A 15,987-nucleotide genomic window follows, 5' to 3' on the forward strand; every position below is an offset into this window, starting at 1 on the left:
GTCCAAGGCTGCTTTCAGGGCACACTGTCAGCAAAAGGTCACGGTGCAACACAGGAGGTGTTTGTGGTAACAGGACTTTCAAAACCCTTACTTGGCTTACCTGCAATTGAAGCTTTGCACCTGATACACAGACTTGAGGAAGTGAGGGATGCTCAAGAGGACTTTAAGGCTTCATACCCGACGGTGTTCCATGGATTGGGATGTCTCAGGGAGAACTACACTATTGAGCTGGAGAGGAACGCCACTCCATATGCCCTCTCTACGCCACGGCGAGTTCCACTCCCCCTACGAGGTGCGGTCCGTGAGGAGCTTGACCGCATGGAAGCGATGGGAGTCGTCTCAAAAGTCACACAGCCTACGGACTGGTGTGCAGGAATGGTCGTCGTCCCGAAGACGAACGGGAAGATAAGGATCTGTGTTGACCTCACTCACCTCAATAAAGGGGTGAAACGAGAGCGGCACATCCTACCATCCGTCGATCAGACTCTGGCGCAACTGTCGGGAGCAAAGGTATTTTCAAAGCTTGATGCACGATCGGGGTTCTGGCAAATACCTCTGGCTAGGGAGTCAGCCCTGCTCACAACTGTCAGAACTCCCTATGGCAGGTACTGCTTTAACAGGCTCCCTTTCGGAATCTCGTCAGCTCCCGAACATTTCCAGCGCCGGATGTCCCAGATGTTGGAGTCACAGGATGGTGTGCTCTGCCACGCTGATGACATTCTAGTTTTTGGAAGAAACAAAGAAGAGCACAACGCACGCTTACGTCAGGTACTACAAAAATTGAAAGAGGAGGGACTGACACTCAACGAGAAGTGTGAGTTTGGCCGGGACAGTATGATTTTCGTCGGCCACAAAGTCACGGCTACGGGGATAGAGCCGGACCCCGGAAAAGTGAAGGCAATAATGGACATGCCCGAGCCCCAAAATGTAGCCGATGTGCGCAGGCTACTGGGGATGGCTAACTATTTGATGAAATTTATTCCCCAACTTGCAACAATCACCACACCACTAAAAGACCTTCTAGGGGACAGGAATGAGTGGTGTTGGGGAACAAGTCAGGTCAAGGCATTTCAGCATTTGAAGCTAGCATTAAGCTCTCCACAAGTCTTGGCACAGTACTCACCTACAGCGGAGACAAGAGTTGCAGCCGATGCATCCTCTTGTGGCATTGGAGCTGTTCTCACACAGAAACAAGCAGATGAGAAATGGAGACCCATAATATACATCTCCAGGAGCTTAACCAACACTGAAAAACGGTATGCTCAAATAGAAAAGGAGGCTTTGGCCGCCACATGGGCGTGCGAGCGACTCTACTCTTACCTCCTTGGGTTACGGTTCACACTCATAACCGACCACAAACCATTACTGCCACTACTTGGCTCCCGAGGCCTTGATGAACTTCCACCACGGATACTACGGTTCCGCCTGAGACTACTCCGATTCAGCTATGAGATCTTGCACGTCCCGGGGAAGTCTCTTATCACGGCTGACACACTTTCACGAGCACCAATCAATGACACCCCTACAGCCACAGAACGTCAGCTGGAGAAGGATGTCGTGCCCATTAACAGCTGTGCTGGAGAGTACCCATGTTCCAAGGATGTCGTGCATCGCTGTCATTAAGGCAAAAGGGATCCATTTTGAAAAATCTGAAATATAATTTTTGTTTATTCAGGACATTTTTGTTTGCTGCATAAATCCATGCAGTCATTTTGGTTGTTTTGTTTTCTGTAATGTAAGATGTTAAAGATCCATTGTGTTGCTATGCACTCAGGTCTGTTGTGCAACCAAATCGACGAGTGTGTGACCCAGCCCTGCCAGAATGGCGGGACGTGTAGCACTGACCACACTGGCAAGTTCTCCTGCAACTGCCGCCACACTGGCTATAAGGGTGACAAGTGCAGTGAGGACATCGACGAGTGCGACCTCGGTGAGGACTGAGCTCTGTGGAGTCCCGTGACTCGTCTCTACCGTAGTCCACCCACGTCCACCTCTCTCAGTCTCCAACACTGTCCTTCTATAATCCAACCATTTACATCACCAAGGCTCTCCAGACTCATCCACCCATCTCCAAGCCTCTAGACCAGTATTTCCCATCCCAGCCTTTGGGGTCCCACAAATGATCCACATTTTTGCTCCCTACCAGGACATGGGAGGGAGCAAAAACGTGGACTGTCTGTGGGACCCCCAGGACCGGATTGGGAAACATTGCTCTGGACCAGGGTTCCCCAGTACCGGTGCTGCAAGCCCAGAATCCAACACAGCTTGCAGATTTCCCTGCTCAATACATCATAAATCAGACAATTACCAGATTTAGTAGGTATGCTTAAAAAGGGAAATCTGAAACTGTGTTGGACAGAATTTGGGGAACCTTGCTGTAAGCCCATCTGAGTTTCTAGACCTTTCTTATATGTCTCCACTGACTTACAATCCCCTGTGCCTTCCTCTGTTTTTATATGTTTTAAAATGCCCTTCTCTGCTCTCCACGTCCTCTTCCGCACTTGTATACCTTTTTCCGTCTTCGCTGATGGATGGCTCTGTCTGCGCGTGTCCAGGCGAGAACCCCTGTGAACGCAATGGCAGCTGTCGAAACACAGTTGGCTCCTACATCTGCGAATGCCAAAAGGGCTACGGGGGCCCACGCTGCAATAAGGGCCTGGATCACTGTGCCTCTTCGCCTTGCCTTAATGGTGCCACCTGCCTGGGCCTGAGCGGCAGTTTCCAATGCCTCTGCATGCCAGGTGCGCTGCCCCTCCGCCACACCCTCGCTACATTGCTGCCCGCTGCCGACTTGGGTGGATTTACATGCTCGACTCCCTCATTTCCCCTTTGTCAGGGTTCACGGGCGAGCTCTGCCAGCAGGATGACGGAAGCCAGGACCAGGTCAACGGCAGCAACTGCCCCCCAGGTCAGCCAATGGGTGCTTCTGTTCTTACAGTCACATGACACATTCATTTGACCTGGCAATGAATTTGTGCTGCAGAATCAGCTCATAATAATGTACTGGAATGTGAAACTATGTTGTTTATTGCTGTACTAGTGTGTGTGTGTGTGTGTGTGTGTGTGTGTGATGTACTGGACTGCCTCCCATCGAGTGTATCACTGCCATTGTCGTTAGGGTTGCTGATTAAGCAACTTAGCTGATGAAGCAACTTAGCTGATTAAGCAACTTAGCTGATTGTTCAAAGCATAGATAAGGACACAAATGGCAAACTGATGGAAAAAGCCTTATAAAGCTTAAGACTGTATCCCCCTCCATCGCATGCCAGGGGGGTCCTGCGAGTTCATGGATGATCCCTGTTCATCGAACCCCTGCCACAATGGGGGCATCTGCTCCAGGAACTCCAGCGCAATGCACGGCTTCACCTGCACATGCAAACGCGTAAGCAGCCCCCGCCCGACCCCCAACCCAATTATTGTAGCGTGGCACATACTGCTAATTGGGTTCAATTCAGTTTTGCTTAATTGAAATGGATGTATGTTGGCATTGGTAGGTATAGTACAGTGTACCAACTCCTATCGTGAAATAATACGTTTCCGAGCTTCAAAAACGTTGTGCTTACGTTATATGTACAGACAGTCCCCAAGTTAAGAATGTCTGACATATGGACAACTTGTGCTTACGAACGGACTACCAGAAAGCCAATTTTATTAAGAATTCGGGTTAAATACAGTGGTTCATAATAATGAATACACTCACTACTTTGTAACGCATGTGGAAACATTGCAAGGCTTCATCAGTCCGTCGGCTCGAGGTACAGTACAGTACTGTATGTGGCTGCTTTTATTATTACTGTATTATTATTATTGATATTGGATGGGGAGGGGTTTCTGAATACATACCTTTCCCCTTAAAACCCCCCCCCCCATATTTTTGCCCAGTGATGTGCAAACCACTAGCAGAAGTCATCACGCATTTCAGACACTTGATAGACTTTATAGACACAAGATTCTGAATGTTCTCTTTTATCATTTTTATTATCATTCATACCATATACTGTACTTTCCCGTGGCAGCTCTTGTACGGTGCGCAGCAGGCACTAGGCAGGGCGGCACTGCCAGCTGTACGTCTGCCGAAATTAATTTTTACATACATTTACTCAGTTTTAAAAAAGTGATGTTTATATGTGTGTTATGTCATATCCTGCACGTGACCCGTCTCCCCCCAAACGTGGCCCTAATGAGCCACACCTGTTACTTATTACCTCTCGTTAGTCCCTGTTTGCCTCGTCAGCCGCAGCCTGGTCATTAATGTCAGCCCCCCCGTTGCCTGTGCCTTTCCTAGTGCTACTTTTCCTGTTTTGACCCCTCACAGTCCCGCTTGTTTCCCTGTTCCTGTCTTGTTCAGTTCAGTAAAGCCCCTTTTGTTCTCCTGAGACCTGCCCTGGAGTCCTTCGTCCCTCATAATATGACAAGTGGTGATAAGTCGCATAGCTCCTAAGTCAGGGGGAATCTGTGTAAGATGCTGGATCAGGTCTGCTTGCCTGTGTTAAGGTTGTTCCAGCTCGTATTGTGGTGAAAGCCCCAGGTGCGTCTGCCTGTACTGACAGTTGCATCCCTCCACAGGGTTACTTGGCTCCCGACTGCGGCCAGGTGGATGGTACGATGTCTCCGGGCAGCGATGAGAATGGCCACGTGCCAGAACGGAAGGCTTGGCATGGCTGCCCCGCCGAGTTGCGTTGCTGGGAGCGGTTTAACAATAAAAAATGCGACAACGAATGCAACACTGCCGCATGCCTGTTCGACAACTTCGATTGCAAGCCTAAGAGCTCCTGCAGGTGCGCCGACGCCCGTGGCCCCACTGCCTGTTAGCTTAGCCGATTAGCTTAGCATTAGCATCATTTAACAACTGAACAGTAGCTTAGCATCAGTATGTTTTGATGAATTCAGCAAAGAAACTTGCCAGACACTCGGTGAACTTCAGTTTCTGCAGATGCTGATATTCAGTGACCCTGTTCTTATGTGGGATCATACTCTATATGCTGATGACTTACACAAATCTGACCATCTTCATTTATATAGCATTGTTTTAACTGGTTTACAAAGTAATGTACAGACATTTACAGAAATGGAAAGGAATTAAAATCCATATTCTCCGAAACAAATCAAGAAAACAATTGATTATAATACATGCATAAAATAATAAAATAACTGATTGTTTTTATCACATTGTGGGGAAACCTGATCCCCACGTCGTAATAATTACAAAAACGCAGAGATTCTTACGCAGAAGGTGTGGGCCACCAAACCACATGCTTTTTTTTATTCATTTCAAAGATATGAAGAGATATTAGTTGTCTCCTAATTATATACAGTACAGGGTCTTTGCTTAGCGGCTTATAAATAATTGACACCATCATCCCCCACCCGCTATAGTTACAACATCTACTGCACTGATCACTATGGCGACGGCTTCTGCGATAATGGCTGCAACACAGCGGACTGTGGTTGGGACGGCCTGGACTGCACTGGTGGCAGCGGGCCGCGGCTGGCTGGCGGAACCCTGGTGCTGGAGCTGCAGGTGCCGCCAGAGGAGCTGCGGAAGCGTTTGCGGGGCCTCCTGCGACAGCTGGGCCTGATCCTGCACACCAACCTGCGCGTGCAGCATGACGATGACGGCGTCGGACTACGGGTGCTGCCGATCTACGGCCCTAGAGCTCAGGGGAAGGGGGCTAATGGGTAACGTCTGTCACGTGACCCTTATCGCGTCACGTCAAACTTCAGTGCCGTTTTGAAATATGCGGGCGTACAATGAGATGAAATGAGTCCATGAAAATGGTTTAACACATAAGACACCAGATCAGTGGTTCTCAACCTTTTTTTTGACCCCCCCTGTACACAGGAAAACATGTTTGCCCCCCCACTACACAGGTTATAATATTGTTCTATCGTATTAATATAAACATATTTTAATTTGGCTACACTGCCAAAAATGTCATTTTTGCAAGCAAAAAAATGTGTTAATTGATACATTAAATGTAATTGGGCTACAAAAATAGCTCAGTTTTTGCTCCGCTGCATCTCTTTTTCTGTACTTCCATGTAACTTGTGGTCAATCACCAAGCTCTGGCTGCAAGCGGCTCCCCAGTTCAAACAAGAAGTACCTAGTCTGGAATAGGGACTAAAAAAGGGTTTCGGAACTGGTTCTAAGGAACTACATTTGGGCCCTGCGGTGTGAACGCAACAAAAGACCCTGGTTCCGGAAAAAGGCTCTAGTTCCAGAACAAAGTTCAGGCAGTGTTAAAGTCCCTATTGTTATACTCCCTGTACTGGATACCATTGCAAGATTAATGGATATAGTTATGTATTCAGTTGGGCAATAATTTCATTAACATAAAAAAACATAGCTTATAGTATCCTTAATGACTGTGCCCCCTAGTGGCTCTTGACTGCCATGCCATTGACTGGCCCCTCTTCTCCCCCATCACACAGTTCCAAGGTGTTCCTGGAGATCGATAACCGCCAATGTGCCACCAAGGCCGACAGCAGATGTTTTTCCACCGCCGAGCAGGCTGCCGCGTTCCTCACCGCGGTACACTGGGAACCGCCACTGGACTTACCGCTGCTGTCCTTCAGGAGTGCGTCTCACGCCGCACGCCGCTCCCCGCTTCCTCTGCCGCGTGTCGTGACGTCTTGCTAACGTGCCGATTCCTCCGTCTTTTCCTGCAGGCGAGCCGGAGATCAAGGCACTGGAACACACCAATATGCTCTACCTGATTGCCTTGGTAGTGGGGCCAGTCCTGTTCATCCTGGTGGTGCTTGTTGCCAAGCAGAAGCGTAAACACACCACTCTGTGGCTTCCTGAGGGGTTCCTGATCAACAACCAACGGCGTCGTGAGCCTGTGGGTCAGGACAACATGGACCTGGAGTGAGTACCAGCACAACACACCTGACACAGTATGGGGAAAGAAGCACCTCCCCACAGTCAATGCTTATCTTAGCAGAGATACACTGTCGTTTTATCCAATAACAGGAGGGTTTAATTAAGAACAAATCTGTCACAAAAACGTGATCCTCCGTTCTGCTACGGGTCCAACCAACCGCCAATTTTTGGTACTAGGATGGTGTGACCTTCAGACCTGACATAAACCCTCTACTAAACACATGAGCAGTTGACACCTGAGGCTGAACACCTAGTCCACACATTTGGCGATGTCCTCATCACCTCGGTGTATGTACCTTAAAACGGTTCCGGAACAAAACGGTCCGTTCCCTGGAAAACCCCTTGAGCACAATGCAGGTACAGTAAGGCTGTTGCTGAGACTCGGCCCCGTAGGCTAGTTCAGCTGTGCTCGTGCTCTTTGTTGCAAAACTGAAAGTCATATACACGCATCTTCCCATAAACTGATGTATTCCGAGACCGGAGAGGCTTGGCAAAGTCCAAGTCGTGCTGTTCTGGAGGAGTGGAGCGTTGGTTTCCTCCGCAGGACACACCTTGCCGTCTGTGACCCATTATCCAACGTAGGATGGGCGTGGAAGGATGGGGAGGGGCGGGACTTTGCGTTCCTTCGTTGCTGATCCTGGGGCTGTATTCCTTCTTCTGATCTGATTGTTCCTCCTGGTTCTCTTCATCCAGAGACATAAAGCCTGGAGGATCCAGCCCGATGAGCACAGACCTGAACCAGCGGTGGGTCCACGAGGAAACACAAGTCAAAAAGATAAAGGTGAGAAGATGAGAGGCGAGAGCTGAAATGAGAGGCCCCTCTGCTCTGCCTCGATACGCTTCACTCAACATCCTGTGCCTTTGACCCCAGGTAGAGGACGTCTCCCTGCTGCTGGCTGAGGAGGGCGCGCCGGGGCCTGACCTCCGAGAATGGGCCCCCCAGCACCACAGGGCGGCTGACCTCACACTCACGCCCCCCCAGGCTGAGATGGACAGCCTGGACGTGAATATCCGAGGCCCTGGTACCACAAATCCATTGGCTTGTGTTGCTGTTGATTTCCATTAACATTGAGTATGCAAATGCAGCGCAGCCTAACCTGTCACCTGGCATAGTGACCGTTCTTAAGATCAAAAATCTATATATAACACTGTAGTGCCAGTCAAACGTTTGGATACACCTACCCGTAGAAAGGTTCATTTCTACTGTTCTCTGCGTTTTAGAATAATTATAAAAACATCAAAACTATAACATAACATGTATGGAATTACACACAGAACAAAACAACAAAATAGTATTAAACAAAAAAATAATTTGTTGGGGCAGGGGCTCCGTGGGTTGGGATGCAGGAGGTTGCCGGTTCAAATCCCTGGGTTGGCAGTTTGATCCCACCATTGGGCCTTTGAACAAGACCATTAACCCCAATTTCTCCATGGACCGGCTGACCCTACAGTCTCCTCTACTCCAGTTCCATGAGGTGGCCTCCTGGGATGCTCTGCCAGCTGTCCTGAAGGAGGTCCCTCATATGCTGAGCTCTCATTGGCTGCTTTTCCTTCACTCTCCGGTCAAATTCCCCCAAAACCATTTCTACTGTGTTTAGGTCAGCTGGCCAAGTCATGTGATGCGACACTATTACTCTATTTTGTAGGTGGATTGGCGTGTCCAAACTTTTGACTGATACTGTGTAAATCGCTCCAGGCAGCAGGCACTATTTGTGTGCCTTAGGCTGGGTTTTATATGATGTTGATATGCTGGTTATATGCTGTATAAATGTTATCCATTTCATGGAGTGTACATGCTTTGTGTAAATCCTGGCTATGAGAGATGGACAGTTCAGGTCCAAAAAAAAACCCAGACCAAGATTTTGTCTCAACCAACCAATTGAGCACTTTGTGACTGTGACTCTATACTTAACTGGCTTTTTACTTTCTGGACCTGAACTATGCACCTCATCTGGCTATAGGCACTGGTGACGTTTCTCCATTTTTTCCCCCCCAAAAGTTTTTCCACGTTTTCCATTTTGTTGAGATGATGAAAAGTACACCCCTACACACGCAATGCCATCGTAAAGCCCTGTCCATCCTCTATAAGGAACAACAGGGCTTATTAGAGTAGCATAGTATGGGAGATATGAGCAAAAACATTATGTCCTTTACAGAGGACAAAGAGTACTTGCTGGATCTGAGGGGGTTCTGTGTTATATGTATATTTACAGTGTATTTCCTACATACTGGTTTTAGCCACTTGCTAAGTGGCATTACTGGTAACATGCTGGATTTAGCCATTGGCTAATTGTTGCTAAGCAAAGTCAGGGCCCTTTGTTACTGACCCATGATGATAGAAGGCAGGCTTTGAGAAACCGACTGATTTGCAATCTTCCCGTTGGCCCACGTTTCCCACAGATGGTCTCACGCCGCTGATGCTGGCCTCGGTGTGTCATGGGGGGATGGTGGACAGTGAGAACCTGCCGGAGGAGGCCGAGGGGGAGGAGGAGGAGGAGGAGCAGGAGGCGAGGCCCAACATCATCACGGACTTGGTGGCCCTGGGCGCCACACTGCAGGCGCAGACGGACGGCCTGGGCGAGACGGCGCTGCACCTGGCCGCCCGCTACGCCCGCGCCGACGCCACCAAGCGGCTGCTGGACGCCGGCGCGGATGCCAACGCTCAGGACCGCATGGGCCGCACGCCACTCCACGCCGCCGTGGCTGCCGACGCGCAGGGCGTCTTCCAGGTGCCCGTCTCCGTTCTGAAGGACCCCTGACATGGCACCCCCCCCCATCCCGCGTCAGCTCCACATTTTTCGTACGCCTTCGGTTCACTGTCATCCACAGTGACCAGCCCTTCATACTTCCTGCTTTATCACTTCCTGAATTTTGGAAATTCTTGATTTCAACCAAATTTTGATTAACTTGTTATGAAAACATGCACCACACACTCTGGCCTGGATGTGCTCCCCTGCTCCCCTATTTCAGACTAAACCCCCCCCCAACCCAATCGCATACAGATCCTGATTCGGAACCGGGCTACGGACCTGAACGCACGCATGGATGATGGCACCACGCCCCTCATCCTGGCGGCACGACTGGCCGTGGAGGGCATGGTGGAACAGCTGGCGCACTGTCACGCTGACGTCAACGCCGTGGACGCCCATGGTGAGGCCCCCCCCAGCGGCAGACGGAGCAGTCAGGCCACTGTGTTGCTATTACTGCTACTGCTTATACTATTACTACACTCTCAGAAAAAAATGTACCAATTTGTACCTTTCAAGGTACAATAACTTGTCACTGGGGCTGTACCCTCAAGGGTCTGCCAATTGTACACTACCTGTAGATAAATGTGCCCTTAAAGGTACAAAATGTCTGAGGAACATTTTTGTACCATTGGGGGTACATTAATGTACTGTACCAGAATATACCAGAATAGTACCCTATTTTTCTGACAGTGTATTAATATTATTATTATTATTATTATTATTGTTGTTGTTGTTTGTTTTGTTCAGCTGCTTATTATGGGCTACAATAGTTCATAAAGGTATACCTTTGGCAAGAGTCATAAAGGGCTGAAAACAAGCAGTGTGTTGGGACGTATTGCATGTGACCTTCACAGCGAGTCACCAGGGTTATACACGTCTGGGGGGTGTTTCATCCAGTAGTGCTGCTATATTTTATCAGCGAACACTGTCTGCACCGTGGATACTTTTGCTCCAGGTAGTTAAGCAGTAGAGAAATCAGCCGTCTGCATAAGATTTGGGAATAAAATGACTTAAAGCAGAGCTCTGGCATAGCCTAGAGTTTGATGGCTGAAAAACTGGCCCTAAGTATTTTCCACTTAATGAAACTGAAGTTAAATGCAGAGTCATCGTTAAGCATACTCTTAGCAGGTGTGGCAATTGAAATTGGCGCTATCGTCATATTTTTATATGGTGTTGTCTAAATCATGTGAATAACTTGTTAGTGAGAAAGTTGGTCTACTCCAGTACGGTCTTACCTCTGAAGAACCAGGTTATCATTTCCATGCAGATTCAATTGCAAATGCTATTACCAAAAGAGAATTATATACATTAGATAGTAGTGAAGGCCAAATGAATGTCAATATTGCCATCTATTGCGGACAAAAATACAGCAAATGGTTCATGAAGCTTCATGTAGTCGTCACTATTAGACAAGGTACCACAGTATTAATCCAATCATATAACAGATGTGATTATATGAATAACAGAAGATTTGAGATCTCAGAATCACAGCCTTTGATTGTCATACATATCCTGTATTGAGCTCTGTATGCTTAGACAGGACCAGAACACATTTTAAAATGGCTTTACTGCTAACCAATAAATTCATATTCTGCCGCAGAGAGCATCAGTTGTGAGTGAAGGGACATTGAAGAACATTTTGGCCATTTTCCAAATATTTCAAGAGTTTTGAAATATGGCATTTTTGGTATGACCTAAAATTATCAATATAAATCCGGCTACCAAACTCCATCTGCGTAATACCGGTTCACTGATGATCACATTTGGCTTGTGATGTACATCACATTGGAACTCAGGTACCTCTCAAGCCCTCAGACTGAACATATTTGTCACAAAGTTTAAGCTTCGCAATCCCCCTCCCCCTCCCCACCCCTTTTTCTCCCAGGCAAGTCAGCTCTCCACTGGGCAGCAGCAGTGAACAACGTGGAGGCTGTCCTCATACTGGTGAAAAATGGTGCCAATCGAGACCTGCAGGACCTGAAGGTCAGTCCAGGCCTGTGCTTATGGGTCATGCTACAGCAGTCAGACTCTGAAAGGTGATGAGAGAAGCTGCGCTGAATCCAGACTCATTGACGGTTTAATCAAAATTGTGGAATCGGCCAAAATGAAACAGGACAGGAGACTCTTCTTAAGCCTGTCCCTAAAGAACAGTAGTGTTGTAGTTAGCATTCAAAGAAAAATAAGACTACCTACAGCAAGTCAATGCAGGAGTGTGTTTTCAGTTCTTCTTTATAGTATTTAATCCTCTCTGACGTCAGTTCTGGTTTTCCATAACCCTTCGATGAACCTCGACACCTGGTTCTTGTAACGGACAGTCCCTTATATTTTTAACACGCCAGACAGGCTTCTAGAACATAAATGTTTTTCAAAAGACGAATGGAAGAAAGCTTTTGATAATGAGGCACTATGCGAAAACCGCAGTCATGGGATTCCCCCGTCCCTATTTCACAGTCAATCAGCACGTATCCACTTTTGATGTGGTAATTGTTTATTTATGATAACCCTTTCCAAGAGATAATCCTATCCCGGGTTTGAGAAGCAGCTGGCGTCTCACAAAATCGACAGGGTTTGCGGGAAACCGTGGTTATATTAAGAATCTGTTTCCCAAGTCTTTTGTTCTCTGATCAGGAGAAGACGCCCTTGTTCCTGGCGGCCCGGGAGGGCAGCTTCGATGCGGCCCGTGTGCTGTTGGACCACTGCTGCAGCAGGGACATCACGGACCACCTGGATCAGCTGCCCCGCGACGTGGCGCGCGAGCGCATGCACCACGACATCGTGCAGCTGCTCGACCACTACAACCTGGCCCCAGGTGCCGAGCGGCCGGTGGGACGCGGCTTGGCCCCTGCCCCAACGGTCTGTGGTGGCGGCGCGCAGGGCAAGAAGGGCAGGCGGGTCGGCAACAGCAGAACGGTGGGGGAGGAGATGAAGACCAAGCACAGAAAGAAGCCATGTTCGGGGGCAGGAGTATCCCTAGCGGTGGCAAGAAGAGCAGGAGCTCATTGCCCCGCAGTGGCAGAGAGGGCAACTGGGGGTAGCTCTCCCGTCAATTGCCTGGAGTCCCCACACACTGTGACCAGGGTCACAGCCACCTCGCCGTTGTTGGTAACCACGCCCCCTGTGCACATGCCCCTCCTACCTCCTGTCACTCACATGCTGGGGCAGCAGCAGCAGGCTTGGAAAGAGCAGACCAAGCCCAACTTCCAGCCACACATGTGCAGGCTGCTCGGGGGTCAGCTGGATACTCCCTGTCCAGAGCAGTACTCCTCCATGGACGTCCCTCTGGCCCGTGAGCCGCTGCTGCCGATCTTGGCCTTTCAGTTGCCTCGGGGGAGCACCGGCAGTCTGCTGGATCAGGGGCGGGCCGAGGCTTTGTCCCGCCCCCAGCCGGGGGCTCCCCGTGCCTGTTTTGCACAGGGCCAGACATTCCCGCAGTCTGTCATGATGGGAGTACCTCAGCCTCTTCCACACCCCCTCCCCTTTAGCGACGGCCCTGGCGAAGCCCCCGCCCCTCGACCCCAACACGAGAGCCCCGTGGACAAGTACCCCACTCCTCCCTCTCAGCGGAGCTACACCACAACCGGCCTGGAGGGGTCCACGCCCGCCCCACATCCCCCCCATCCCACCAAGCACCCTTATCTCACACCCTCTCCAGAATCCCCTGACCCCTGGTCCTCCTCTTCCTCGCCCTCTCCTCACTCGGCTTCTGACTGGTCTGATGTCACCAACAGCCCCGTTCCCCGCCACGCCAACGCACTCCGGGGGGGGGCCCTGCCAGCCCGGCAGCCACACCCCCAGGAGTATTCCTGCAGCAGCATGCAGGGACACCCTTAGACAAACCGTCTCCTCTCGTCCCTCCTCTGCCTCCGTCTGCTTTCCAGCCACATTCCCCACAAACCCTAATCCCCCCCCCCATTAACCACTTTGCCTTGTTGTTACGTTCCTTGCTTCCCGCTACCTCTGCTTCCTCCCTCCTTTTTGCGTGTCAGGTCATAATATACACAAGTATTGAAGTGTCCATGCACCAGAAGCTGTGCTTTAGTGTTGCTCAGTTCCACAAGCTACATAACCACTAAATAAAGCACTAAATGAGCTCATTGCTTTTAAAATGGCCAAGTATCAATGTAATTTCTGACCGGCACGTGATTAGTTGAGGCCTAGTTTTGATGAAAAGCTATGGGGTTTTCCCTAATGATCATCCCTTACTTGCAGAGTAAATAAAAAGAGCTAATAGGGTAAGCTGAAATGATTAAGAAAAATGTTTCCTCAAAGAAGAACAAGAGACCTTTCCACTGGGTGGACCTTCAAAGTTATGAAAATAAAGAAGTCATATGACAAAGGCAGTTTGGATCCCGATACGGTTTGCTTGGTAGTCTTTTTTGGGAACATAGTTGCGAATGTTAATTTTAGAATCTAACTGAATGTCAGTATTAGTGGATCTGAGGTTGCTGTCATGTGATTTCAAAATATATTTTTGCATTGTAATTAATATTTTAACTTTGCATAGGTACTTTTTTGTATTTTGTGGATCTGTAAATATCAGGCGGTGTATTTCCTATAATATTGTTGAGCAAGTTGTAAATATGCCCCCCAGTTTGTAAGTACTTGTGATGGCCAAAAGAAGCCTCATGAACCATTTGCTGTATTTTTTACTCCACTAGATGGTGCTCTTGGGTTACTTTAGAACAGGGGTGGCTAATCTTATCCGCAAAGGGCCGGTGTGTATGTTCAAACCCAGGTGTGAGGACTCTTCAGCCAATCAGTCCTCTAATTATTAATCTAATTAGGGAGTTGCAGCGAAAACCCGCATACACACCGGCCCTTTGCGGACAAGATTGGCCACCCCTGCTTTAGAACATGCTTTGAGGCCTTTTTTTGAACAGACACCTCTGTCTAGTGGGGTCAGAAAATACAGCAAGTGGTTCATTAAGTTTCATTTGGCCAGCAAGTACTAAATTTATTTCTGAATGAAACTGTGACATTGTGATATAAGTGAGTATGAAACTGAGTGGGTGGCACTGGAGATAGGACACACTTTTTTAACCGCAGTTATATAAACTGTATATACTAATATTGCTCTGTTTCATTGCCTAATGGACTATGTTGTCTAAAATACATTTCAGCCAAAAAAAAACAAAAAAAAACTTAGGAATAAAGAACAATCACCTTTGACTGCATATAGAGCACCTAAATATGAATAAACATTTAATTGTTTTCAAACTGTCCTGTGTTTTGCATGACGTAGATTCATTATCTGGACAGGGTCCAGGCACAGACTGGCCATGTGGAAGTTTATTAAATTTCCTGATTGGCTGGTCTAATGAGGGCTGGTCGACTAAAAAATGCAAAATATCAAATTGGAGCCGCTTTGACATAAAATTCCCAGGCTGTTTTTGCTACCAATCTGCCCCTGGCACGGTCAAAGGAAGCATGAAGTCTCTCCCAGTCAGCATGACAGGGGTACATCCTGGACAGATTGTGCAGAATGCATACATAAATGCACTATGGGCAACTTAAAGATACCGATTAGTCTGGCAGCTTCAGCATAACACAAGCAGGACCTGCAGACTGCATACACAGAGCAAAGGCAGGACCAAAAATCTCATCCCTGGAGGTTTGAGCCAATATGGCTACCCACAGAACCACAGTACTGTCCTGTGGCGTGACAAAAAAGTACAATTAACTTAATGGAAACCGGATGAAGAAAATAAACCCCTGGAAAATGGATGGGGGGGACCTATTGATAACCGAAGTAGAAACCAATGCAATGGCGTCAACAGAAAATTTTGATTGGGGTGGCCATCAGGGGGCAATTGTATTTTTGGGGGTGGCCTCTCCACATTGTATCTATTCTATGGTTGCACTTTTATTAATTTGATGTGGGGTGGTCAAATATTTACTTGGGTTGTCAACTTTGGTCAGCTGGCTGGCACAAGATTTTTAGTCTGGACACTCATTTACATGTATGTGACAGTTTTATTACCTTGTAAGTATCTACAATTTGCAAACTACCCCAACTCTTTTGATGTAGCCAATTTTAGGTTTATAATGGAATGCTATAGATTTTCTGGAAGATTTCTTGCGTGAGCGTGAGTCATAAAGCTCGAGTCAAGCGATATGCGTGAGAGTTGGCAACCTGCTATTGTAAGATACGTTTTTGTATTTATTTCGTGTTATCGACACTTAAGTCTACGAGGTGTCTAATATCTAAGGGAGATGCGACATTTATCAATTGCGCCACAGGCAGTTCTTACCATTTCTGCCAATTTAGCTAACGTGCCCATCGTTCCTACTGCGTGGCAAACTGCTTCTATTTAAAGAAAAAATAATAATAATAATTATATTTATATATATATA

General features: G+C 48.1%; 1 protein-coding gene across 2 annotated transcripts in view; it reads left to right on the forward strand.

The window, feature by feature from the left end:
• LOC111836571 (neurogenic locus notch homolog protein 2-like) overlaps positions 1-14,844 on the forward strand; it is a 29,079-nt gene extending 14,235 nt beyond the window's left edge. For both annotated transcript variants that reach the window (XM_023797953.2, XM_023797954.2), the window contains 14 exons: positions 1,775-1,930; positions 2,556-2,741; positions 2,837-2,908; positions 3,270-3,382; positions 4,567-4,778; positions 5,377-5,679; positions 6,433-6,578; positions 6,670-6,868; positions 7,577-7,664; positions 7,755-7,905; positions 9,284-9,612; positions 9,886-10,033; positions 11,519-11,616; positions 12,262-14,844. In XM_023797953.2, coding sequence (XP_023653721.1) covers positions 1,775-1,930; positions 2,556-2,741; positions 2,837-2,908; positions 3,270-3,382; positions 4,567-4,778; positions 5,377-5,679; positions 6,433-6,578; positions 6,670-6,868; positions 7,577-7,664; positions 7,755-7,905; positions 9,284-9,612; positions 9,886-10,033; positions 11,519-11,616; positions 12,262-13,464 — 3,404 coding nt within the window. In that variant the 3' untranslated portion in view covers positions 13,465-14,844. The remainder of the gene's footprint in view (positions 1-1,774; positions 1,931-2,555; positions 2,742-2,836; positions 2,909-3,269; positions 3,383-4,566; positions 4,779-5,376; positions 5,680-6,432; positions 6,579-6,669; positions 6,869-7,576; positions 7,665-7,754; positions 7,906-9,283; positions 9,613-9,885; positions 10,034-11,518; positions 11,617-12,261) is intronic.
• Positions 14,845-15,987: the final 1,143 nt, after the last annotated feature.

This window comes from Paramormyrops kingsleyae, chromosome 21, assembly GCF_048594095.1.
Source record: "Paramormyrops kingsleyae isolate MSU_618 chromosome 21, PKINGS_0.4, whole genome shotgun sequence".
In the NCBI taxonomy this organism is placed as follows: domain Eukaryota; kingdom Metazoa; phylum Chordata; class Actinopteri; order Osteoglossiformes; family Mormyridae; genus Paramormyrops; species Paramormyrops kingsleyae.